Below are 23,058 nucleotides of genomic sequence, written 5' to 3'. Positions count from 1 at the left end.
GTGCCTTATTAGTTTTCTGCACTAATACCAAAGAAATGATATGCTACAATATTATTCTACAGTAATATTCCCAATGACATTGCTACATTTTTTTCATTTATTTTCATGTGTCCAAATATACAAAGTAAGTTCTGTCTCACTCCCTACCTAGGTTGGTCATTTTGAACGCTACTTCAGACCCATAAATGTTTCTTCTACTAGAAAAGAAGCACTTTTTATAAAAGATCTTTATTTCAAAATACAAGAATATAGCAGATAAAATGTGTTAGTACCCTCAGAGGTCAACGTTAGCAGCCTTTCTGGCATATGTTAATTCTTCATGAACTCTCAAAAGCTGGACTGAATGACCTTTAAGTGCAGCTGTTAAGGTCTCATCGAATAAATTCTCTATGTTGATCCCAGTGACAAAATTAAATTAGGTTCCATTTAAAAATTAAAATACAGCAGCTTTTCCAGAAGAACTAGCTCCCAAAACTGTATCCAGAACTCACCTAACATCTTAAAGTTAAATACCTTGTATATTTACATCATTATAATCAATATTTTTGGACAACCGCAGTATAATAAATTTAACCTTGAGTAATAGTTTTCCTCATTATGAAATCAAGTGAAATACCGTGTTTTTGCTCTCTTCATAAATAGAAAATGACTAAACATTACACTTTATTTATGTTTAATGATTTACAGAGAATATTCAATAATCAGAACTCACCATTTGCAATACTGTACACATTAAATTATAATATAACCTGTTACAAAAGCTATCTAAGCTGACCCTAGATAAAAACTGTCTCTAATTTAAATACATTAGAAATTACAAAAAAAAAAAAATTAGAAAGTGGTCTTCCAACTGCTGAAAATCTAGAAGAATTCTCCAACATCTGCTCTCTTATCTCGACATTTGCTTCGAGCTTTCGTTCGAGCTTTGAAGGCTGCGGAGTTATACAGGTGCTGAAATGAAGCAAAGGAAAACACATGCGGATCACTAAAGCTTAAGATACTCTGATAAAGACAAGGATGAATAAAAATCACAAAGGAAAGAAATGAGCTAACTCAACCTTATCAATATTTTAAATGTTTATAAAACACACACAAAGAACAAGAGGGAAAATTAACACATAATAAAGAAAAAAATATTAATCAAATATGTAAAATACCAAGAAAATTCCAACAAAAAGTTTTAAAAAATGCATCACCATTTAATCTGATCAAAGAAAAAACAAATCATGAACTAAAGTGAACATACCCAAAATATTAAAAGAGCAAAGAAAAAAATAAGGTTCCAACTTAATGCCAATTAAACTAACAAATGTTTTAAATCATAAAACTCAATGCTGTCAAATATGTAATAGCTACATGCCTTCATTCATTACTAGAAATAATTAAAAATGACAGAATAACTTCAGAAGGTAATTTGGCAGTACATATCAAAAAAGTCATAATCTGGCCCTATATTCCCATGTAAAGATTTCTTCAGAAAAAAAAATTCAAAAGAGAAATAATTAAAGATACTAATATTAATCCAACAATTATATGACCATAAAAATGATTAACTATAAAGAGCCTATAAAAATATAATTAAGCACTTCAGGGGCGCCTGGGTGGCACAGTCGGTTAAGCTCCGACTTTTGGTTTCGGCTCAGGTCATGATCTCAGGGTTTTGAGATCAAGCCCCACATTGGGCTCTGCGCTCAGCATGGAATCTGCTTGAGATTTTCTGCCTCTGCCCCTCCCCCAAATCACACACTTACATGCGCTCTCCCAAATAAAATCTTAAAAAAAAAAAATACATATATGATTAAGCACATCACTCCCACTAGGTATGGCTATAATTTAAAACAAAACAAAAACAAAAAAGCCAGAATAACAAGTGTTGATAAGGATATAGAAATTGAAACTCTCATATACTGCTGGTGGGAATGCAAAATGGTTCAGTCCCTATAGAAAATAGTTTGGCAGTTCCTTAACAAATTAAACATATAACTACCATATGACCCAGCAACTCCATTCCTAGGTATATACCTAAAAGAATTGAGAACAGGGCGCCTGAGTGGCTCAGTTGGTTGGGCGACTGCTCATGATCCTGGAGTTCCAGGATCGAGTCCCGCATCAGGCTCCCTGCTCAGCAGGGAGTCTGCTTCTCCCTCTGACCCACCCCCCTCTCATGCGCTCTCTCTCATTCTCTCTCTCTCAAATAAATAAAATCTTAAAAAAAAAAAAAAGAATTGAGAACAGGTGCTCTAACAAAAACTTGTACACAAATGTTCATAGCAGCACAATTCACAATGGGCAAAAAGTGGAAATAAGCTAAATGTCCATCAATTGATGACTGCATAATCATGTGGTGTATCCACACAACGGCGTATTATTCAGCCACAAAAAGGACTGAAGTACTGGTATGTGCTAGAACATGGATGACCTTGGGCAACATAATGCTGAATGAAAAAAGCCACACAACAGGTCACACGTTATTTGAGCCTATTTATATGAAACATCCAGAAAAGGTAAATGCAGAGACAGAAAGCACACAAGTGGTTGCCAGCAAGTGGGGGGGGATGGGAAGTGGATGCTTAAAGGTATAAGTTTCCTTTTGAGGTGATGAAAACATTTTGAAACTAGACAGACAGTTGTACAACATTGTGAGTGTACTAAATGCCCTGAATTGTACACTAAAATAGCTTATGTTATGTGAATTTCACCTCAATAAAAACATAAAAATACAATTAAGGATTTTTAAAGAGTTAAGTGACATTATAAGTAACATTATAAACTCTCTAAACCATGTTTCCTTAACTTGCAAAATAAATCTGGTACTTATTAAGTAGGTTTAGTTATCTGATACAAAAGAAGCACTATGTAGTAAATATTTATTCTTTATAAAGGAGTTAACAGAATAAAAGAAAACAAAAAAGGAAAATACTTCCTATGTTAATAGGATTGTGGATAAAATTTATTCATTACAACCCCTCCATACTCTAAATGCAGTGAAGTTTCTACAATCTTAATACAGCTGTTGTATCTGAAACAGCATGAGGCACTAAAGGCCCCCCAGACTCCACTATATACCTATCGCCTGCCTGGTAGAATCAAAGCATCAGCTCCGCTTTTCTTCAATGCACTTAGTTCTGATGAAAACAAAAACAAAACCTACCCTTTCAAAACGAGAAATCTTCATCGTTTTAAGTGTTGCAGCATCAAGCATCACCGGGGGTCCAAGTTCAAATACATTACGAAGGAATTCATTTGACTTCGGTAAAATAGAAAGGTAATAAGGCTCATTATTAAATATCAGCTCTTTTTTACTACATAAAATCAAATCTGATTAACAGAAGTTATGTGGAGCTTATAAATAAGAACTTAGGTCACTTATTTTCTGTTTCTCTTTTTAAGACTAAATTGTTTCTAATGCCTTGAATCCAGTAAAGTTACAAGGAAAGCAACAGCGCTCTACCGAGTTTATAGATGCTCCACCGGATTTATACAATACAAAAAGAACAGTTTCATACTTACTCAATTCTACTTTAAAAAATAAATGTAAAATAAATTAATAAAATGTAGTTTTGTACTATGCTGAAAGCATTCTGCCCACTCAATGAACTACATTCAAAACTGCTCCCTAATTTAAAAGCAAACACACAGAAAAGAGGTCACTCACTCACCTGCAAATGATACTGCATCCCTGATCCAAGAACTTCCTTAAAGGTGTCATAGGTATGTTTTTTGACCCAGCAATCAATATACATTCGTTCAGGGCCAAATTTAACAGTTTCTGTTGGAAAATCCCGTTCCTAGACAACAGAAGAACCAAAATTTCAAGAGGAATTAAGATGACTTAAAGAGATCCTACATAAATACAATTTCTAAACAGACACATTTATGTGCTGAGGTAAGAAAACAGTATGGTTTAAACTGGTATTTCCATCCCTGAGATGTGAAGAGACTAGAAAGTACTATCCTAATAAGGGTATAGAGCTTGTCTAGTTGTCACAGACTTGGCACAAGTGAGTTCGGATAAATATTACTGGCAAAACCACATTTTTGTGACTGTCTTTAAATTTCAATAGCACTCAAGAAACCTGAAGAAAAAAAAAACAGTTATCTGTACTGGTCTACAAATGGGGGGTGAGGTGGGAAGGGAGGAGGAAGAGGTGGAGCTGAGGGGAAGCAGGGTGGAGGGAACACAAATGGGGTTAACAGACCAACCAAAAAGTAGAGGACCAACAACTGGAGGGCTCCAAGGGTCTAAGAGCAAGCTTACTAAGAAAACGAGAGCAGGTGCGACTGGGTGGCTCAGTCGGTTAATAAGCATCTGCCTTCAGCTCAGGTCATGATCCTGGGGTCATGGGATCGAGCCCCACATGGCTCCCTGCTTATTAGCAGGGAGCCTGCTTCTCCCTCTCGCTCTGCCTCTCCCTCCACTCGTGCTCTAATAAATAAAACCTTAAAAAAAAAAAATGAGAGGGAATACCTGAGTTTAAGACTTCAGAGATGGAACAATTTTGCCAGAAGACAATTTCTAAAGTATGACCCTGAGAGAGAATCAAGTCAATGGAAATAAATGGAAGTAAAGATCACTGGAACAAATACAGGATAGGGTTTTCCAAATGCACAAAGGAGTTACCCAGAATAGGGGCAGAACTTGGGATGGAAAGAACTGGCCACTCCATTGTTTGATGAATCATGACTACGAAAGAGTAACAGGAAGAGAACAGGAAGAGATCACCAGGGACAGGAGAAAGGAGATGGAACCTGATCACTCCAATCGACCTCCCTACTACCTTGCCCCCTTCTTTCTCAGCAGACACAGCATCTAACATGGAAGAAAATAACGTGAACTCTAGACTTATACAAGTGTGTCACTCACTGGCTTGTCATTTTAGCAAGTAATTTAACCCCTTTGGGTTTGTTCCCCTGCTCGTCAAGTGGGTCTTTCCATCCCTCTACCACAGTTATTAGAAATGTAAGACAAAGTCTGTCTGTGAAGCGCACAGAGCGCCTGGTCTGTTACAACAGCTCAAAAAAACCCACCGGGGTTCTATTATTTCAGACTTCCTTATTTCAGAAAACACTGAGACACCAGGAAAGAACTCCCTCTAAACTGAACTGCTTCCTCACCAACTCCTCTCCTAAATCTTTCCAGTTCAAGGCCAATCATACCATTTACATCACGCTCTCAATCTTTCATTTATATTTTTCAAATGCTCCCTTCTCCACGGGTTCCTTCTCCCATAAACCACATCCAGCATCTTAAACAAGACACAATAACACACCCTCCCACAGTCCAGTGGTCAACTCTCTTCCCCTTCCAATTATAGCCACGTTTTAAAAAAGAACAGTTAAGACACACCACCTCCACTTCACTTCCCATTCACTTTTCAATCCACCCCAGTCAAGCGTTTCTGCCATCCCTCTAACTGAAGTGGCACCTATAAAGGTCATCCACCAATGACCTAACCGAAAAATCCAATGGACACTCTTGACTCTCTCTCACCTGCCCATCTGCAGCATTTGGCCCTGGGAAAAGACAGCACAGTACAGTGGGTTCACATTCCAGCTTTGCTACTTACTGCTCTTTAACTATGTCTTTAGTCTCTGTTTTTCCTTAAAAAGATATTCTGTTCCTTAAGTGTTATAAAGGAACTGAAATAAGAAAACTGTATGTCAAGGCACCTAACATATTAAATGCCTGCTGATTTAAGAAATACATGATCCTAAAGAATGATTCCTTAGTGAAAAGAAATGACAGGCAGCAACAACTACATCTAAAATGGAGAATTCTCCTCTGTAGCAGTTTAACAACCTCCATCCATCACGGAAGCAGCTTCCAGTGAAAGCAAAGAAACAGAAACACCTAGCAAGGCTGTGGGGCCAGCCCTTTCTCTGGCAGGTACATTGAAGCAGAGCTGGAGCACAGGAAAGCCAGTCAAAGGGCAGGGGAGGAACAGAAATCCTGAGATGGAGAGCAGAGGGTGTTTAAGGCCTGGGAGGGAGAACACCACAGGTCAGAACTATGAGGCAAAGAAAGGGCTTTTACTTTTTGTAGTGCCGGGCAAGAGCGATGGGCACACAAGAGACCTGTTAAGGCTGGTGTACACTGAGATTTGGCTTGTGTCTTTCTCAGGAGAATCAATACTGTGTGCTGTGGCTGGCTTACACTGATGGGTTTGTCAATAGGGTCTGCTCAGATCCTTTTGACTCTTAAAATCTATTATCCAGAGAGAATGCATCCAGACAGAAAATGTGATGTTAGGTCTAAACCAGAAAACCCACAACATGCCATTATCTTATCTTTGGAGGCAACATTATCCAAATAGAGGAGTAATTTGTAAAGATTTTACTTATTTATTTGAGAGAGAAAGAGAGCATAAGCAGGGAGAGGGGCAGAGGGAGAAGCAGACTCCCCGCTGAGCAGGGAGCCTGATGCGGGGCCCGATCCCAGGACCCTGGGATCATGACCTGAGCCAAAGGCAGACGCTTAACCATCTGAGCCACCCAGGTGCCCTGGAGCAGTTTGTAGTTATTCAAGAAAGTGGCTTAATGTGGGGATACCACCACACTAAAATTTTAAGATCAAAAGGATCAATTGTTAACAAAGATGTCTGCTCAAGTTTGGGGATTTTATTTTGTGTTTCAGATTATAAAAACCAGAGTAAATATAAAATATTACTATAATGCAATTAGAGTTAGCATTAACCAAAATGTTCAGATCCCAGAAGATCTCAATACTTATACCCTAGGTTTTACTTAGATTAAAATGAAGAAAGTAGTTAAGCAGGCTATGTATGAGAATCACTGAACATTTCAAAACTGGACCTGAATGGGGTCTCAGCATTTTTATTTTTTTTAATTCCCACTCTAAATTTTCTTATACATGTCAGGTTGATGACTCTTCAGTAACAAACTTATTCTTAAATGAACTGCCCTATCAGATAGCAAGAACCTGAGATATTTATTCTTTATATTCAAGAAATACTTCTTACCTGGCCAAAAAAAAAACTTAGGTATTCTCCACAGTAAAAGTCCCCATATCCTACAGTTCCTTTTAACCATGCATTCTATTCAAATCCCTGAAAGTTTCTAAATCGATTTATTTGCCAGGTAGATTGAAATAGGTTAGAAGATTGTAGAAGGTACTCAAGCATCAGATGATTTTAAACCCTTATTTAAAGGCTGGATTTTGTTATTTCCGTTTTTAACACCTAGGCTTCCCAGAGAGAATACAGAGGTCTTTGTTTAAAGTACTGAGCGGTAGGCAATAATTTCCACTCAAAAAAAACACTGTACTAAATACCTATGTGCTAAGCACCACTGCTTAAATGATGGCAAGTACAACAAAGTGAAATATACATTCTAACTATGAAATTGTCATATTTTTAACCTAAAAAAAAAGTACCTTTATGCATCAGAATTAAATTTTCCTTTGTTTAAAAAAAAAAAGTTGTCTTTATGTATATTGTTAAAAACCAGGCTTAAAAGGAGTAAACTGTTTTGATCAAAAGTGAAGTTCAATAAAAAAAAAAAACCCAATGGTCCAGTTTAGCCTAAAACAATCTCATTTCAAAATGAGTAGCAGGTGCCTGGCTGGCTCAGTCGGTGGAGCATACAGACTCTTGGTCTTGGGGTCATGAGTTCAAGCACCACGGTGAGTGCATGCAGTCTACTTTAAAAGAACAAAGGAGTAGCCATTATAGCATTAAGAGACCTACCTCCACTGCCCTCAGGATGTCTCTGAACACCGATCGCTGCTTTCTCTTGTCCACTTTGGCACGGTGCTTATTTCCATCTGTAGCCAAAGCCCTAAGCATCTGCGTCAAAGATTCCATGTCTTCGTAAAAAAAGTCCTGGTCAGGAAAAACAATTTTGTTTAGTTCGTTATTGGGTTCCCCCACCCTCAACCTTTCCTAGTGCTAACAAAGAACACTCCACTCCGGAAAATACCCAGCAGGGGTAAAAACAGCACCACAAATCTCTGAACTCTTTAAAGATCTTGGCGCACAGGCACACATTAATGCATTTACAACATCATGCCGAAGTTTTAATCCAGAAATGCTGACTACAAGATATACTACCACTAAATTAACATTCCCCTTCCAAGTATATCCAGATACATTCAACAAATACTTATTGTGCTTCTACCGTTTCAAGACATTCCTGGGGGCGCCTGGGTGGCTCAGTTGGTTAAGCGACTGCCTTCGGCTCAGGTCATGATCCTGGAGTCCCGGGATCGAATCCCACATCGGGCTCCCTGCTCAGCAGGGAGTCTGCTTCTCCCTCCGACCCTCTCCCCTCTCGTGCTTTCTATCTTTCATTTTCTCTAAAGACTTTCCTGGGATTTCAAAGAAGTTCAGTGAAACTGAGATACCACAAATACCAACACAGCTTCTATCCTTTGGCTCTTCAGTCCCCAAGGCACATAACCCCAGAATTCCAAATATTCTTATTCCAAAAGTACAAGCTATCAGTAATGCCTAAAGCACCTAGTTTCTAATATACCGGCCATATTTCAAATAAGCAATAAAGCATTTAAATCAGCTTGAGTAATTAATTACTCAAGCTAAGAAGATATTTTAATCCCTTTTGAAGAGAAGCCACGAAATGTGTTACTATTTGCTATTACCTTGATTTGACCCCCCTCCAAGGAAAAATTATCCAGCCCAGTAATGTATTGTATCAACTTTGCAGAGATTGAGAAATCCCGCTGTAATTGACCTCTGCAATCAGTAAAACTCAATCTAGTTTACAGTCTGAATCACTGAGTTCCATATAGTACTAACTCGGAAAAATAAATATTAAATATTGTAGGGAAATGTCTCTCTAACATGTTTGGGCATTAAAAAGAAAGAAAATGTAAAACATAAAAAAACAGTCCATAACTAGCTTCCAAAAGCCAATTTACTGGAGTTCAGGGTAACTCTACAGTAAAACTATATGCCCAGGGACAAATGGGCTCTTGGAGGTACAAATAAACACTTTAACTCCTATCAATAATATCAAGAAAACAGCATAACCACTATTACACAAGGGTGTGTGTGTGTCTGTCTGTCTCTTTTCTGCAGCACTTCCCACGTCAGGTCAGGTGGGGGATAAGAAAGGAAGAACTGGGGAAGGTCTGTCTATACTATATTTCGGTATATTTTCCTGAGTCAGCACATTATGTGGCTCCCAAGATCTGTAATTCTGCCCAGTAAATAGTCTGTCTTACTACAGGTTATGCTAGAGAGCCCCTAAAAGGCTACTACTAAAAGCCAGAAGGAGGAAGTAATCTGCACTTTAATGAACAGTTACAGTAATAACTACCACTTACATTGTATCTATGTTCTCAACAACCCTATGAGGTAGTTACTATTTTATTCTCCATTTTAAAGATACTGATACTGAGGCAGAGAAGTTGCCCAACATCATCCAACTAGTAAGGGTGGAAAAGACATATGAACCCGGGAGTATGTCACAGAGTACACTCTTACCTGTTTGGTTATAGAGCAGAGAGCTCTCACAAACAATTCCTAATTCTGCATGTCAGCTTATAATCATCTTAGCAAAAGGCTAATATTTCAATGCCATGAATTTGCTACCAAAACCCTAATTTGAATCAGCCTATGTATTCATCAACACACGATTTAATTAATTTTTTGAACACCCTGTAACTACCCCCACCACAGCCACACACTCTCTCCTTTCAAAAAGCTTACTTAACAAAAATAGCAAATAAAACTCTAGGCTCTGTTTTGTAACCCAGGTCATTTTTGTCCTTAAACAAGGACTTATCCAAACATGTTTAATTTGATCTGAGTTCTCCTAGCTACCTCATATGATTTATTAAACCCAGAGAACGTAAGATATGTGAGCAACAATAAATGTATATTTACAAATTTTTTAAAAAATTCCACATGTATAATTTAAACTGCATTATTACTTTACTTGTAAGATACACTTCAAAGGAAAAAGAAAAGAAATTACCATTTCTAGCCCACAGAATATTAAAAAATTGGGACATCTGGCTTCTGTGCCTTGAGGTTAAGGAGCCATTAACTAGCTCAATAAAATTAAATTGATTGCTAAACTTGAGTCCAATTTCTCATGTAAGTAGATTCATTCACTACTGAAAGCATTATAATAACTTCTTTCCATTCCTACCCTGCTATCCTTCAAAGAAAAGGGGAGAGGCTGGGGGAAGCCTAAAAAAGACACTTCCCAGATATTTTTAAACACAGGACTAGAATGGAATTATTCACTGTTAAATAACATATTTAATTCCAGAAAAGGTTTCATTCCAGAAATATAGTCTTTGTTCTTACATTAAAAAGCAGCTAATAAGTAAGCCAAGGTTCACAACAGAGGATACAAACCAGGGTGACCAAATGTCCCAGTTAGCCTGAGAGGAAAGGTTTCCTGGAAGACAGAATTTTCAGTGCTAACCCTGCAAGAGAACCAGGTAAACCAGTAAAGTTGGTCACCTATCACAAACTCAAATACCTTTGAGAGCCAAGTTGAGGTAATAAACATCCATGGACAGACAGTGGGTGGGGAACTGCAAGGCACATAACCCAGTCTAAAGGGCCATGTTTGCTTTCAGCTTTGGCTTAGAGAAGTTAAACAACAGTGACTAAACTCATCTGATCTCAAACCTATGTCGACTCAGTATTTCATCCATTTGTCTGACATTTATTATAAAGCATCCATGCCTGAATCACCTTAATATGCCCTGTGTCTTGAGAAATCCAAGCAGAACCACAAAGACTGTAGTAGACAACTCTCTCCACGAGTAATATCGTCCCTAAATTTGAGTTCTACAGACAGCAAGAGTTAAGTGTAATAAACTACACTCAAATGTTGCTCTACCAACCCCTACCCGTTTATGCTCTTAAAATTTTTGTATCACCACTGCCAAGAAGCAGGGCAATCAATCACTTTATTCTCAAGCTGGCCATACTCCAAAGTTATCATCCAATTCTTAATTATGAAGAGAATGGTAGAATAATGATCCTTGCGACACAATCTTTTTCCTCTATTCATCAGATACTTACACTCTCCATCCCTCTGGCCAATTCAAACATAAGTGCCAAAGATTCACCAGCAGCTATTCTCATGTTGACATCATCAGAAGAAAGGAGGCTTGGAAGTTTATGGAAATGCCTAAAAAACAGTCATTACTGTGTGAACACAATCAATTATGTCAATAAATGTTGTTTTTATAAAACATGAAGCTAAGAGTACATACATCTCAAGCTTTTTCTTCACTTCATTGATAGGGCATATGGTCAATAATAATGTCCATGCAAGAAGACAGCTGATATGAAGCACTGTATTAGGGGTGCTGCATATAACGTTAGTGTCTTTCTCTTTGAGATAGGACTTGGTGAAGATACTTTCCAAACATTCCAGAGTTGAATACAGCTCCTAATGCATAAGAACATGAAATAAGGTAACCACCTTAAATTTGAAATGTGCAAATAAGTGGAGTCAAGGGTTTTCTACTTACAGTAATGTCATCTGTAGCAATAAAACAGCAAACACCAAAGCAAGTTGCACACTAAAAAGAAAAAGAAAAAAATATAGACATTAATGTTTATAAGTTTCTTATTATTTCCGTATCTTCCTGCTTTAATACTTCAATGTGAAAATTTTCTCAACTACATGACTACACTGGTCCCAAGCATAGAATAAAAAGAGAGAGGGGTGCCTGGGTGGTTCAATGGGTTAAGTGTCTGCCAGGGTCCTGGGACAGAGTGTCTGCTTCTGCCTCTCCATCTGCACAGCCCCCCTCCCCACTCATGCTCTCTCTCTCGCTCTCAAATAAAAACGTTTAAAAAAAAAATACAAAAAGGGAAAGAATATAGGATCAAGAGTTAAGGGAAGTGGGTTTCAGCCCAATCTCTGCTACCAAACTGACAATACAACTTTAGGAAAGTTATTCAACTTCTCCCAGGTCTTCCTTCTTTAATCCAACAGATCCTTTTTAAACTTCCAACTCCAACTCAAAGACAAAGATGAAGTCTGCACATTGGAGATAAAGAAGCCTACTCTATTAAAAACCTTTAAAACACATTGTTTGTTTTAGGCTTTTAAGCATTTAAAACCATTTATATTCATCTCTTTTCACGAAGACTCTACTATGAAAACTTCTAAAAGAAATCAGTTGCCAAGAAATAAGCACACCAGGAGCAGAAATTTCAAATTTAAGTAACTGTCCTCAAACTTGCCACCTAAAGAAGGGTCTCATTAATTCGGATTTCACTTTTTTCCACATACGCTGAAAACCGGTCAGGAATCCTATAACTGCCTTTTGTTAGGGGAAAAAAGAGGCTAAACAAGTGATGACCCTACAGGACTACCATGGTATAAGTTACCTAATAAAATAGAGCTCAGAATACAAAATTTATATACAATCTGCTTGCAACATAAACAGGATCCATTAGTTTTCAGAACACTGCTCTAAACAAATAAATCCTATGAAAACAATTTCTAATTTTTGAGATTTTTTTATTCTCCATTTCCCTTTTCTCCATGTTTTCACTAAAATCCTCTCATCTTGTTCCAAGTGCCACTAAAGCGTGAAGTCTTTAAGTCACCATTCACATGCCCAACTTCCCGGTATCCTGAGGACATTTGTGGCATTCATCTGTTCAGTGTCACTATTTATTTTCATTATTTCGTCCTGGTAAAAACTGGACACTGCTAAAATTAATAAGTAGTCTAGGCATGATTCTTGATAAAGGAAACTTCCGATCTATAATCCCTCGTCCTAAACAAGAAGCAGAGGCAAAGCCACATCTCTCCTTTTGAGGCTTCTAAGACAAAAAAGGTAGCTTCACAATTAGAACTGCCTACATTCCTTCTGCTAATATGAGACTGTCAAGTACTTTTTTTTAATTCACAGCGAGCATCAAACGTATTAAAAAAAAAGACAACACACACACACGCAACGAAAATTAAGGGCTCACTACAAGTATCCACCCAACAGTGTTTTCTGTCAAACATTTCAAAAATACCTCTATAGTCCTGCATGATTTAAAAGTTGCATGAAAACCCCCAAAAAGGGGATAAAAATGTAAACAGCAAAAGCTTAATTAGCTATTTTGGGATTACGAACTGCTGGAGGGCAAGAGATTCCTATGAAGTCACCAAAATTCTATTTCTTTGCCTCTGGGGAAACAGCTTAACTATTCCCAGCCTCCATATAGTTGGTAAACCAAGGAACCGGTCACTAAAGTGATGTGTTCTGGCCTAAGCATCTGTCTTCTTTCTTTCCCCATCTAGCCCCTACAGCTGCCATACGGAGGACCTAAAGGTAGGACAGAACTGCAGGATGGACACCCAAGGACTCTGCCAACTTACACAGTGATATGAGCACGAAATAAACTTTTATTAAGCCGCTAAGATTTCAGGGTTTATCTGATACAAAGATCAATGTCATCTACTTTAAGTAATACTAAAGAGAAAGCTAATGTGAAAACTCAGTATTAAAAATATTAAAAAGTTTCAAACTTGAACTGGTTTCTTGTTAGGAAAACAGCCTAAGATTTAAATCTACTAAGATTAAATTCTTAAGATCCAATAAGATTCTTAAGATTCAAATCCATTTTCCAAACCCAGAAAGATGTTTGTGATAATCACTTAAGCACACCAAAAAAAAAGAAAAACCCCACAATCTAAAGTCAACTGTCATGAGTGATAAATATCAAACAATTAGAGAATGAAAGGTTTTTCAAAACTCATGACATGACCAGATGAGTATCTCACAAGTTACAGATTCCCACATCTACTCAAATCCACCCATGGAAATAAAGCATTCAGTTTTTTCATAAGGACTTAAAGGCCACAGCAGCCAAGTCTTTTAAAAATACCTATTACGTTTTCTTAGAATAAAAAATAACCACCCAATAAACACTGTCTAGATCACTTAAGTTCCAAACAAAATTATTCTTCAATCATCCTAAATAACTCAAGATAGTATAAAGATGAAGAGATTTGCTCCAGCTGGGATGTTCTATGGTATCTCAGAAAATTTAAGAAAACAATTGTCCTATTAAGTCTGCTCACCCAAACTAAAAGACAAATGCAAATAAAACGTTAGTTAAAAATCTACTATTTTAAAAATGTAACCTTCCTAGATCATTCATCAGAGTATCTGGATATCATGCTTAGACAGATTTATAAATTAAAAAATCATATACTTACAGTTTGCCTAGCCTGGATACTAGCTGTTCCATCACAAATTATTTTCTTTAGGATTGGTCCAAGAGTTTTTAAAACCTCTTCACTTTCAATTCCAGGGCCCAACTGAATACAAAGAACCGATGCTAATGCTGCAGCCGCACGCTGCTCATCACTCTTACCTATGAAAAAAGCAAAGGTAAAACCATGAAAAATTATTTTGAGAGGACTAATTTATTAAGACAGCAATTTCCCAAATTTGTACAATTCCAAAATATTATCTACCATTTACAAAACCCCATAATACGTCCTAAGCTTTGACATTAGCTGCAAACCTAGTGAGCTCAAACTCTGGAAACCGATCTGACTCAAATCCTAGATTCACCACTTATTAGCCAAACGACTTACAACTCCTATTCTCAAAACATATTTCCTCAGCAGTGAAATGGAGATTAACATCTGTCTTAAGGGAACACTGTAACAATTCAGCAAAATAACGTGTTTCAAGCTGACCTGACCTTCCAGATCTTTCATATACTCATAGAACAGTGCTCAGGTAGCCTTTGAATTAGTCTCTCAAGCATTTCAGATGTATGCAGCCCATGAGGTAAACTAAACCTTCAAGGTTTCCCCTCCAATTTTTTTTTTACAATAAATAAAGGATTAAAAATAAAGGATACTTGGGGCGCCTCAATGGCTCTGCTGGTTAAGCATCTGACCCCCTGATTTCAGCTCGGTCATGATCTCGGGGTCATAAGATCCAGCTCTGCATCTAGCTCCGCGCTCAGAGTGGAGTCTGCTTGCCCCTCCCCACCCCGCTTACACATGCATGCTCTCTTTCAAATAAAATCTTTAAAAATAAATAAATAAAGGATTCTTTAAAACCATACAAAAACTGCAGACACCAAATTATTACCCGACAAATTAAGAATCTATAAAATAAGCAGACTGGAGTGGAATTTTTAAAGGTCATCTAATCCAACTACCATTACAGGAAAGTTTCAAAACAGTTGGCTGTGCTATCAACTATACCACTAAGAAGTTATATAACCTTAGACCAATCTCACGTTTCCTAGGCCTTTATTCTGTACAATGAGAGAGATGGAATGGATGAAAGGCTTCCAAATACCCATTCTTATGACAAAGCTTTCACCTGAGGTAAAATGAGAAAAACAAGGACATAAAGGTAACAAGCTCATTCAATTTAAAAGAGGATGTGTGCTTCCCACATTTCTGGTGCTAGAAATATCTTGTTAATAAAGACCTAATGATAGAAGATCATTATTCTCACAATATTCTTACTTAGCAAAATAATTAAGCTGGCAGGCCCAGATCTTTTTAACTTTGGTGGTTCCTAAAACTGAAGTCTGGTGATACTAGACTTAATCTTCAAGGTCTCTCTTCATTCTTAAAAGTTCTATGATTATAATACGACTTCCAGAATCTCTATTACAAAGTTCTAGAATTCAAATATTTCAAGGGATATCCTGAAAATGATGTCATCCACAGGTATGACAGGTTTTAAGTAATTGCAAGGGAAAATGAGCTATGTGATTATAATACTTTTTTAAATTTCAGGAAAATGAAGTAGGGTGGCTTTTTTAATAATAACTTTTGTTAAAATCTGACACAAGCTTTCAAGACTTTCTTATACATGAGAATGGCAAACACCTCTTCCAATATAAACAAGGATGACAATCCACCACAATCCTAGTTTCAAGCTGTTTATTACATAAACAAAAACAAAGCTTCTAACAAGTCTCATTTTGAATTTGAATAAGCATGGTGTATTCTTGACAAATGTAAAGTTAAAGAGTGAGCCAGTCTTCCATTTCCGTTAATAAATATTACTGCAAAGAAGGTGGCAAATTCCTTTTTAGTTCTATGCCTGACTCAAAAATAAGGACATTACCTTTTTTCAGGCAGCGTTCAATGCTGTCAGTCAAAGTCATTCTTCTTTCCAGAATAAATTCATAAAGCATTTTTGAAGCCAGTGCATTTTTAATACTTTCAAGAGCTGCCTGTCTTGTCTTCGCACTATTTAAAAAAAAAAAAAATCGGAAGATCACTTTGGAGGGTACCATAGGTCAATGACTTATAAAAACTACACTATTTCCCTCTCAATTTCTCTTTATAGATTTGTAGATTCTTTCTTTCTATATAATTGTCATCAAGCTCTAACTATTTTTCAGTAATTTGTTTCCACAATTCACCTTATTACACAGAAGACATGTTCTCCTGTATTACATATTTAAGCAAACTCACATTTTTTTGACCCTACAAAAGTCTAGACTTCATGTTTGCATCTTCGGGACTTTTTACTTCTGTTTGTTGTAAGTTAGGTCTAAAAACTACTGTGAAATAAGAAAATTTAGCTTTGCTATTTTTCACATCTGCAATAAAAAGTGGACAAGAGGCTTAAAGCAAAGTTTAGCTGTTCTTTCCAGCTGAAGATTAACTTTTAATCCAACAAATCCATTTCAATTGTAATCAAATACAGTTATATGCTATTATGCTAGAATAATGACTAATCTGAGTCCATTTAAATTCTAGTGGCATGTTCCTATCTATGTTAAAAGTCCAAAGAAACAAGAAACATTAAAAGGTCCAAAGTAAACAAATCAGGCTTTAGAAAAACATACTGTTAAATCAGAGAACTGTATGTAATACACCTAAGTGGCTGATCAGAATCACACAGAAGAACAAAGTTTCCAGTATCTCCTACCTCTTATCCAGGGTCAAATCAATGAATCCCTTCAATTTGTACTCTAAGTCTTCTTGAGTTCCTTCCTCGTCAAGGACTTCTGGTCCTAAGGAATAATATAAACTAACCATTGTAATTTAAGTAGAAAAAAAGCAGATAGGAAACAGTGATAGTGTGCTTTAGCTATAAGAATTCTTCTATCTAAAACACCCTTTTATCTAAAGTTGCAAATTTAAATTTAAAACTCATACCATCTTCAGCAAAACTGGAAGGATCGCTGTAACCACTGCAATGGCTCATTGTTTCAATTGATGCATCCTCATCACTAAAAGGTTGAACATTTCGATGCTGGCCACCTATTAGGTAAAAGAGGATGGAAGTAGATGACTATGTTGCCACATGCTCAAAAATTTCACTTGGGAATTTTTAAATTTATTTAGGAGAAATGCAGTAATAAAAACCCAACCTTATTTAAAAGGGATGATTACGCTACAAAAGAACATACTAAAATATTCTAAAATAAGTCAATTCACCTGTTTTTCACACCACCAACTGTTTACAATATACATCAACTTCAGAAATATATCAAAAACTGGTATTACGGTTGAAAAAAGTACTTCCAAAACATGACTTCCAATCATGAAGACAATGAAAATATATCCAAAAAGAGTATGAAATAATAGGCCATAAGAATGAGAAAAGCATATTTTTCAAGGAGAATGACTGAGCTTAGTAAACATAAACATGGTAAATGGGTTAATTTTTAAGTTACACACCATATGTGAAGAATTGAGACATTAAGAGATAGTAGTTTTAAAGATAACTTGAATTACGGGGGGAAAAAAGGGGGACCTGGCTGGCTCAGTCAATTAGGCATACAATTCTTGATTTCGGCTCAGGTCATGATCTCAGGGTCATGGGATCAAGCCCCATGTTGGGCTCTGGGCTCTAAGTTCTGGGCTCAGTGCAATCTGCTTGAGATTCTCTCTCCTTCTGCCCCTCCCCCTGCACATGCACACATGCATGTGCACACTCTCAAATAAATAAAACCTTTACTAAAAAGGGGGGGTAAAATAGAAATTGTGGCTTTTGATATCGTATAAAAGCCTGTTAGATGATTCACCTTTAAAAGAAAGGTTAACACATCCAACAGTTTAAAAACATCAGGGCTGTTACTAAATAAAAATCTTTTTATTTTTTAAGATTTTATTTTTTTAGTAATCTCCACACTCAACTTGGAGCTTGAACTCACAACCCCAAGATCAAGAATCACATGCTCCACCAACTGAGACTCTCAAGCGCCCCAAAATAAATCTTTTTTAAAACTAGAATCTTTCCTCAAGTTAACTTAAAAAATAAATCCACAGTTATGTTTTGCTTTTCAGGGATTTAATAATAAAAGTACACTAATCATGAATTACACTGAGCAATGAGTTAAAGTCATTCCCAAAATCTGCCCCAAAAGTGACTTTGAGTCACCTGATTCACCTTTGAGCCCAAGTTCCCTTATCAGTAAAATCAAAGATTGCACCAAACATCACCAGGTGCCTATGTTCAAGAAATTCATGGCACTTATTACCTTAAGAAGAGTTTGTTTGTTTTTTAATTTTCTATGTTGAAGCTTGCTAACTTTAGTTTTTTGGGGATTTTTTTTATAGTTTTTTTTTAATCAAAATAGAATTTGGCTGATTTTTAAATCAACACAAAGTGGCAAGCAGCCTTCAAATTTGCTTGCTATCCCAAAGGAATAACTTCACCAATCAAGGTAGGAAAAGCATAAAGAATAAGCTATGAAGCCAGGATACCATAACATATTAATCAGAGTGCTTAGGGCAGGAATAAACAAATAAACCAAGATCTATGACATCATATTCTATTTCTGGATCTATCTTCATTGTCTTCATGATTTGAAGTCATGGGAATAGTTGAGAGTCATCTGATTTCTATTAATACATGTTCACAAGCAATTCATATTTTTTACTTTTCATATTCAGTCTACTTCTAAACTGCCAAGAAGAATATTCCTATACAGCTCTTACTCAGCTTTCTCTAAGTTTCAATTAGTTTCCAAGACTACAGGAAAGAGAAGTTAAACAAACAAAAACAACAAATCAAGAAAAAGAATCCTGTATGAATATCTGATATCTAGATCAAATTCATCCACCATGCAATCCCAAGTAATATTAGTTAGGTGACACTCTAGACACATCAAGTCCTTATATTTTAGGGAGTTTAGGTTCTGTTCTTCTATTTAAAAAAAAAAAAAAGCTCTCAAGTGCAATGAAAAGTATGAATACTTGCCAATTTTATCAGCTTTCTAGAACCTCCCACTAACTTAAAAGAGAAAGAATTTAAATGGAAAATCAATTAAAGTGATAGGGAAGTTGGTTATCTTTTGATTGTACATGTTAAGATCTCATTTGAATCCCATCTCTTCTAAGTGGCTTGTAAGTACAAATTTGTGACAACTTTCTGTCTCTTCTACTCACTTATTATTTATTCATTTAAAAAGAAATACATTCACACAGAACCAAATTAAGGTCTTAAAAAAGTAAATCCCACTGCATACCCCACTTACCAGATGTAAGCACAGATAACAAATACTAGTGTAAACTTCCAAAGATATCCAAAGCCTGTACAGTTTTATAAACTCATCGAAGAATTCTTTTCCATTTGTTTAAATAAGCTAAAATTCACTGTTTAAATTTACCTTTTCTACTGGGGAGGGGGGGAAGCAACAGCAATAAGACTGAGGAGAGATGAGGAAAGAGCCTGGAGGTAAAATTTGAAAGGCAATCCCCCAATACCACCTGAGGTTATTCAGTCAGCACCAGGAAGAAAGGAAATTTGAGAACCTCTGAGGGAATAAAGATTTGTGATTCGAGGAAGCCATTAGTAACATCGTTACAACTTTTAAAATGACTTTGGCTTGAGGCTTCACCATCATTTGTTCCACCAACAAAAGGTAAAACTTAAGAGAAAAAAATGAATAAGGACGTCCCAGACAATTCAAATTTACTTCAGAGAAGGAAAAGCTGAAATACAGAGAATAGAGGTATCCCCTATTCACACAGAGCAATCAGATGCTACAACAAACTAATTTTGTATTTTACATCTTGATCAAGAATGAATTTCATGGGCGCCTGGGTGGCTCAGTTGGTTAAGCGACTGCCTTGGGCTCAGGTCATGATCCCGGAGTCCCGGGATCGAGTCCAGCATCGGGCTCCCTGCTCGGCGGGGAGTCTGCTTCTCCCTCTGACCCTCTTCCCTCTCATGCTCTCTATCTCTCATTCTCTCTCTCAAATAAATAAATAAAATCTTAAAAAAAAAAGAATGAATTTCATGAATATCCTGGTCATACAATCAAAACAGAGATATAAAGAAAAGGAAAAAAAAACTGCAACTATCATAATTCATTCCTATTGTCAATTATTAAATGTTTAATACAGGAACACAGGTTTTTATGCTGCTATAAATCCTACAGGAGAGCGTTTTAAACGCCACCTTCCAATTATCTTCAACAAGAAAACCGGACTATTCACTAATGAACAAAGGCGTTATCATTCCGAGGATCGGATTAGCAATTGTGTTGACAAATACATAATGGCCAGTAGTTCCGATGGGATAAAGTCTGAGAATTCCAATGTTTAACTTCAAAATCTCGACCAAAAAATTACTAAAAGAGATGATTTCACCCAGTTTAACTTAATACTCGATTTAAGTTTAGTGGTGTCTCACAGGACTTTCCGCTTTGAAGTCCTTTTTTCTTAACCCTATATAGTTAGTAGTAGAGAATCATGAGTTCATCGAAGCACCTACCCATCTAGAAAAAGCTTCAACTTTGCAGTGAGAACACACACAAAAAAATCTCAACTCTTGGCCAGTTGCAACCGGAGTTCCCCACCACCTCGCCCATCCCTGTCTCAGGGCACAAAACCTATAGAATGTAGCACAAAGGAGAACGCGGTTTCTGCCCCGGGGAGAAGGAGGTCTCCTGGACCGGCCGGCCGCAGAGGAAGCGGGGGCGCGGGATTTCTGCAGGTACCAGTTAGTAGTAGGAATAGAGCCTAGGCCGGGACAGTGGCCCCGAGCCTCCTACGCCTCCGCCCAGCCAGGTGGACACGCGGGATGCCCAAGAAGGCAACCGAACGGGATGCCACACGGACGCCTCTGCGTCACACCGGCCCCACAACGCAAGGGCCAGGCCTCGTGACGCAAGAGCCCGGCCAAACCCGCCGGACCTCGGGCATTCCCGAGAACTCCATGTTGGGAGTCGGTGGGTCAAAGGCGACCACTGACAGCAAAACGCAAATCCTATTTCGGCCCCACCCTCCGTCAGGGTGAGGGCTCTGAAGAGCAAGCACCAGCTTCCGAGAACACTGCCTCTCCCGCCCAGCAATCCGTCACCCCGGACCCCGATCCACTCTCGGGCCCTAGAACCTATTCGCGCCTCCCTCCTCCGCGCCCCCAAGGCCGGTGCCTAAGAGTTCGGTTCGCAAGCCAGATCCAAATCGCGCGAGGTACTGCACCCAGGGCACGCTGGGAATTGTAGTTTGCCAGCCAAGCAAAGCGCCCGACCCACACATATGTCCTGAGGGATGGAACTACAAATCCCACGGTGCCCGAAGTTAAGAGACTCGCTAGCCCGGCCGGCAACTGGGATGCCGGCGGCGGGGATACCCCCTTACCTGTTGTCGCCGCCGTCGCTGCAGCTGCCCCTGAGCCGCTGCCACCACTGCCACCGCGGTGGGGAGTGTTCCGCTTCTTATTCTTCGGCATCGTGGGACGCCCGGTGCCGCCTAAACTCGGAACTTAGCGAGGATCAGCCGATGGAGCTGCACTTTTTACTCGTGCGTCTGTGCGGCGGGCGGCTAAGAGGCGAGTCTTCAGCTAACAACAGAGGCGAGAAGCGGCGGGGGTACGAGTGGGCGGTGGCAGCAGCAGAAATCCCCGTGAAGAGCTGTGATCGGAAACGATACATGTTTCTCTCTAGCGCGGGAGCTAAGGCGGGGCGGGCTGGGCCACGACGCCTTAAGTAGCAAGACCGCCGCCTGTCGTCACCACCTGTGGGCGGGACTCGAACTCTCACCAGCCAATCCCAATAGCTCTCCACACCAGAGTCCTACCTCCGGCGGCCGATGGATGCTGACTACCAATCCCATGTCGCAAATCTTCCAGCAGCGCCCAAGGAGCAACGCTTCACTGCCGCACTGAATTCTGGGAAATGTAGTAAGGCTTGGTGGAAAAGTTCACCTCCTAGCTCCTCCGGGCTTTTCTGAGCATTTGCTTCCCTACTAGTGACCCCTCCCCTGCTTCTCAGCGGCCCCGCCTCGGAATAGACCGAGTCGTTCCCGGGCGATGAGCATTGGAGCGAGTATGCCTGATGACGAAGGCCAGCTTCGAACTGGGAGCTACGCAATCAGCTTAGCTCATCTTTGTCTCGCGGCTTGAGTTCTTCTGTTTAATCTTTCCCCTGCTTCCGTGCAGCTTCCGCCCAGGCACAGCCATACCCCTGCTCGGGAATACCTCCAAGGTTTCAGTTGTTGAATTAGTTTAGCGATCACCAATATCTATAACTGAGGGGCTGTGTGCTCCCCTACCTCCAAAAAAAGGTGTGCTTTAATCTACTTAGTCGTGTAGTTCGTGTATTTCTCCTATTATAGACTAGAAAGATCTGGCGATTCAGTGTCACAGGAGTCACATTTCTACACAAGAATGAGTCCTTTGACAATTCTACCTGCCAATTAGGAGGTCATTCTGGGATAAGAGTTGGTTTCTGAGAATTTAACAGCTGGTAAAACAAACATAAACTATAAATATCAATATCACAGAGTTTTTATTTTCCAAAGCGCTCTTAGATGTGTCTTCCTTGTTACATTTGTTATGTATTTGGGGTCTGTCATTAGGTTCATGTATTATGCTTATGACAGCCCAAACTCACTGACTCACCTCAGTGTAGGTGACTCATCCCCCGTTCCACCTCTCTCCTGGGCTCCTTCTCTTATTTTCAGCTGCCTGTAGAACATTTCCACCTGAATGTGCCACCAGCGCCTCAATCCAATATCCCTAAAACAAGAACTGTTTCCCTCTTCCTGTGCCCTTTGTGTGTTCACAGTACTACTATCCTCCTATATGTCCAAATTCAAAAACTCAACTTCATACATGGTTCCCCGCTCTCTTTAGTGCCCCCCAAAATAATC

At 38.5% G+C, this 23,058-nt stretch overlaps 2 protein-coding genes across 2 annotated transcripts; both read right to left on the bottom strand.

The window, feature by feature from the left end:
• Positions 1 to 219: 219 nt before the first annotated feature.
• IFRD1 (interferon related developmental regulator 1) lies at positions 220 to 21,684 on the bottom strand. Its single transcript, XM_025873189.2, has 12 exons — positions 21,547 to 21,684; positions 17,110 to 17,214; positions 16,880 to 16,964; positions 16,067 to 16,191; positions 14,179 to 14,336; positions 11,480 to 11,530; positions 11,219 to 11,397; positions 11,025 to 11,133; positions 7,707 to 7,841; positions 3,660 to 3,788; positions 3,152 to 3,247; positions 220 to 951 (listed from the first exon to the last, which is right to left on the bottom strand). Exons 1-12 carry the CDS (start codon positions 21,635 to 21,637, stop codon positions 862 to 864), a joined length of 1,353 nt encoding a protein of 450 aa, XP_025728974.1. The 5' UTR covers positions 21,638 to 21,684; the 3' UTR covers positions 220 to 861.
• LOC141373891 (uncharacterized) lies at positions 21,681 to 21,881 on the bottom strand. Its single transcript, XM_073899090.1, has one exon. It carries the CDS (start codon positions 21,837 to 21,839, stop codon positions 21,681 to 21,683), a length of 159 nt encoding a protein of 52 aa, XP_073755191.1. The 5' UTR covers positions 21,840 to 21,881.
• Positions 21,882 to 23,058: the final 1,177 nt, after the last annotated feature.

The sequence above is a fragment of the Callorhinus ursinus genome, unplaced genomic scaffold (genome assembly GCF_003265705.2).
Source record: "Callorhinus ursinus isolate GAN/ISIS: 27379988/994484 unplaced genomic scaffold, GSC_fseal_2.0 scaffold12, whole genome shotgun sequence".
NCBI lineage: Eukaryota > Metazoa > Chordata > Mammalia > Carnivora > Otariidae > Callorhinus > Callorhinus ursinus.
This window is presented reverse-complemented; position numbering and strand designations above follow the sequence as displayed.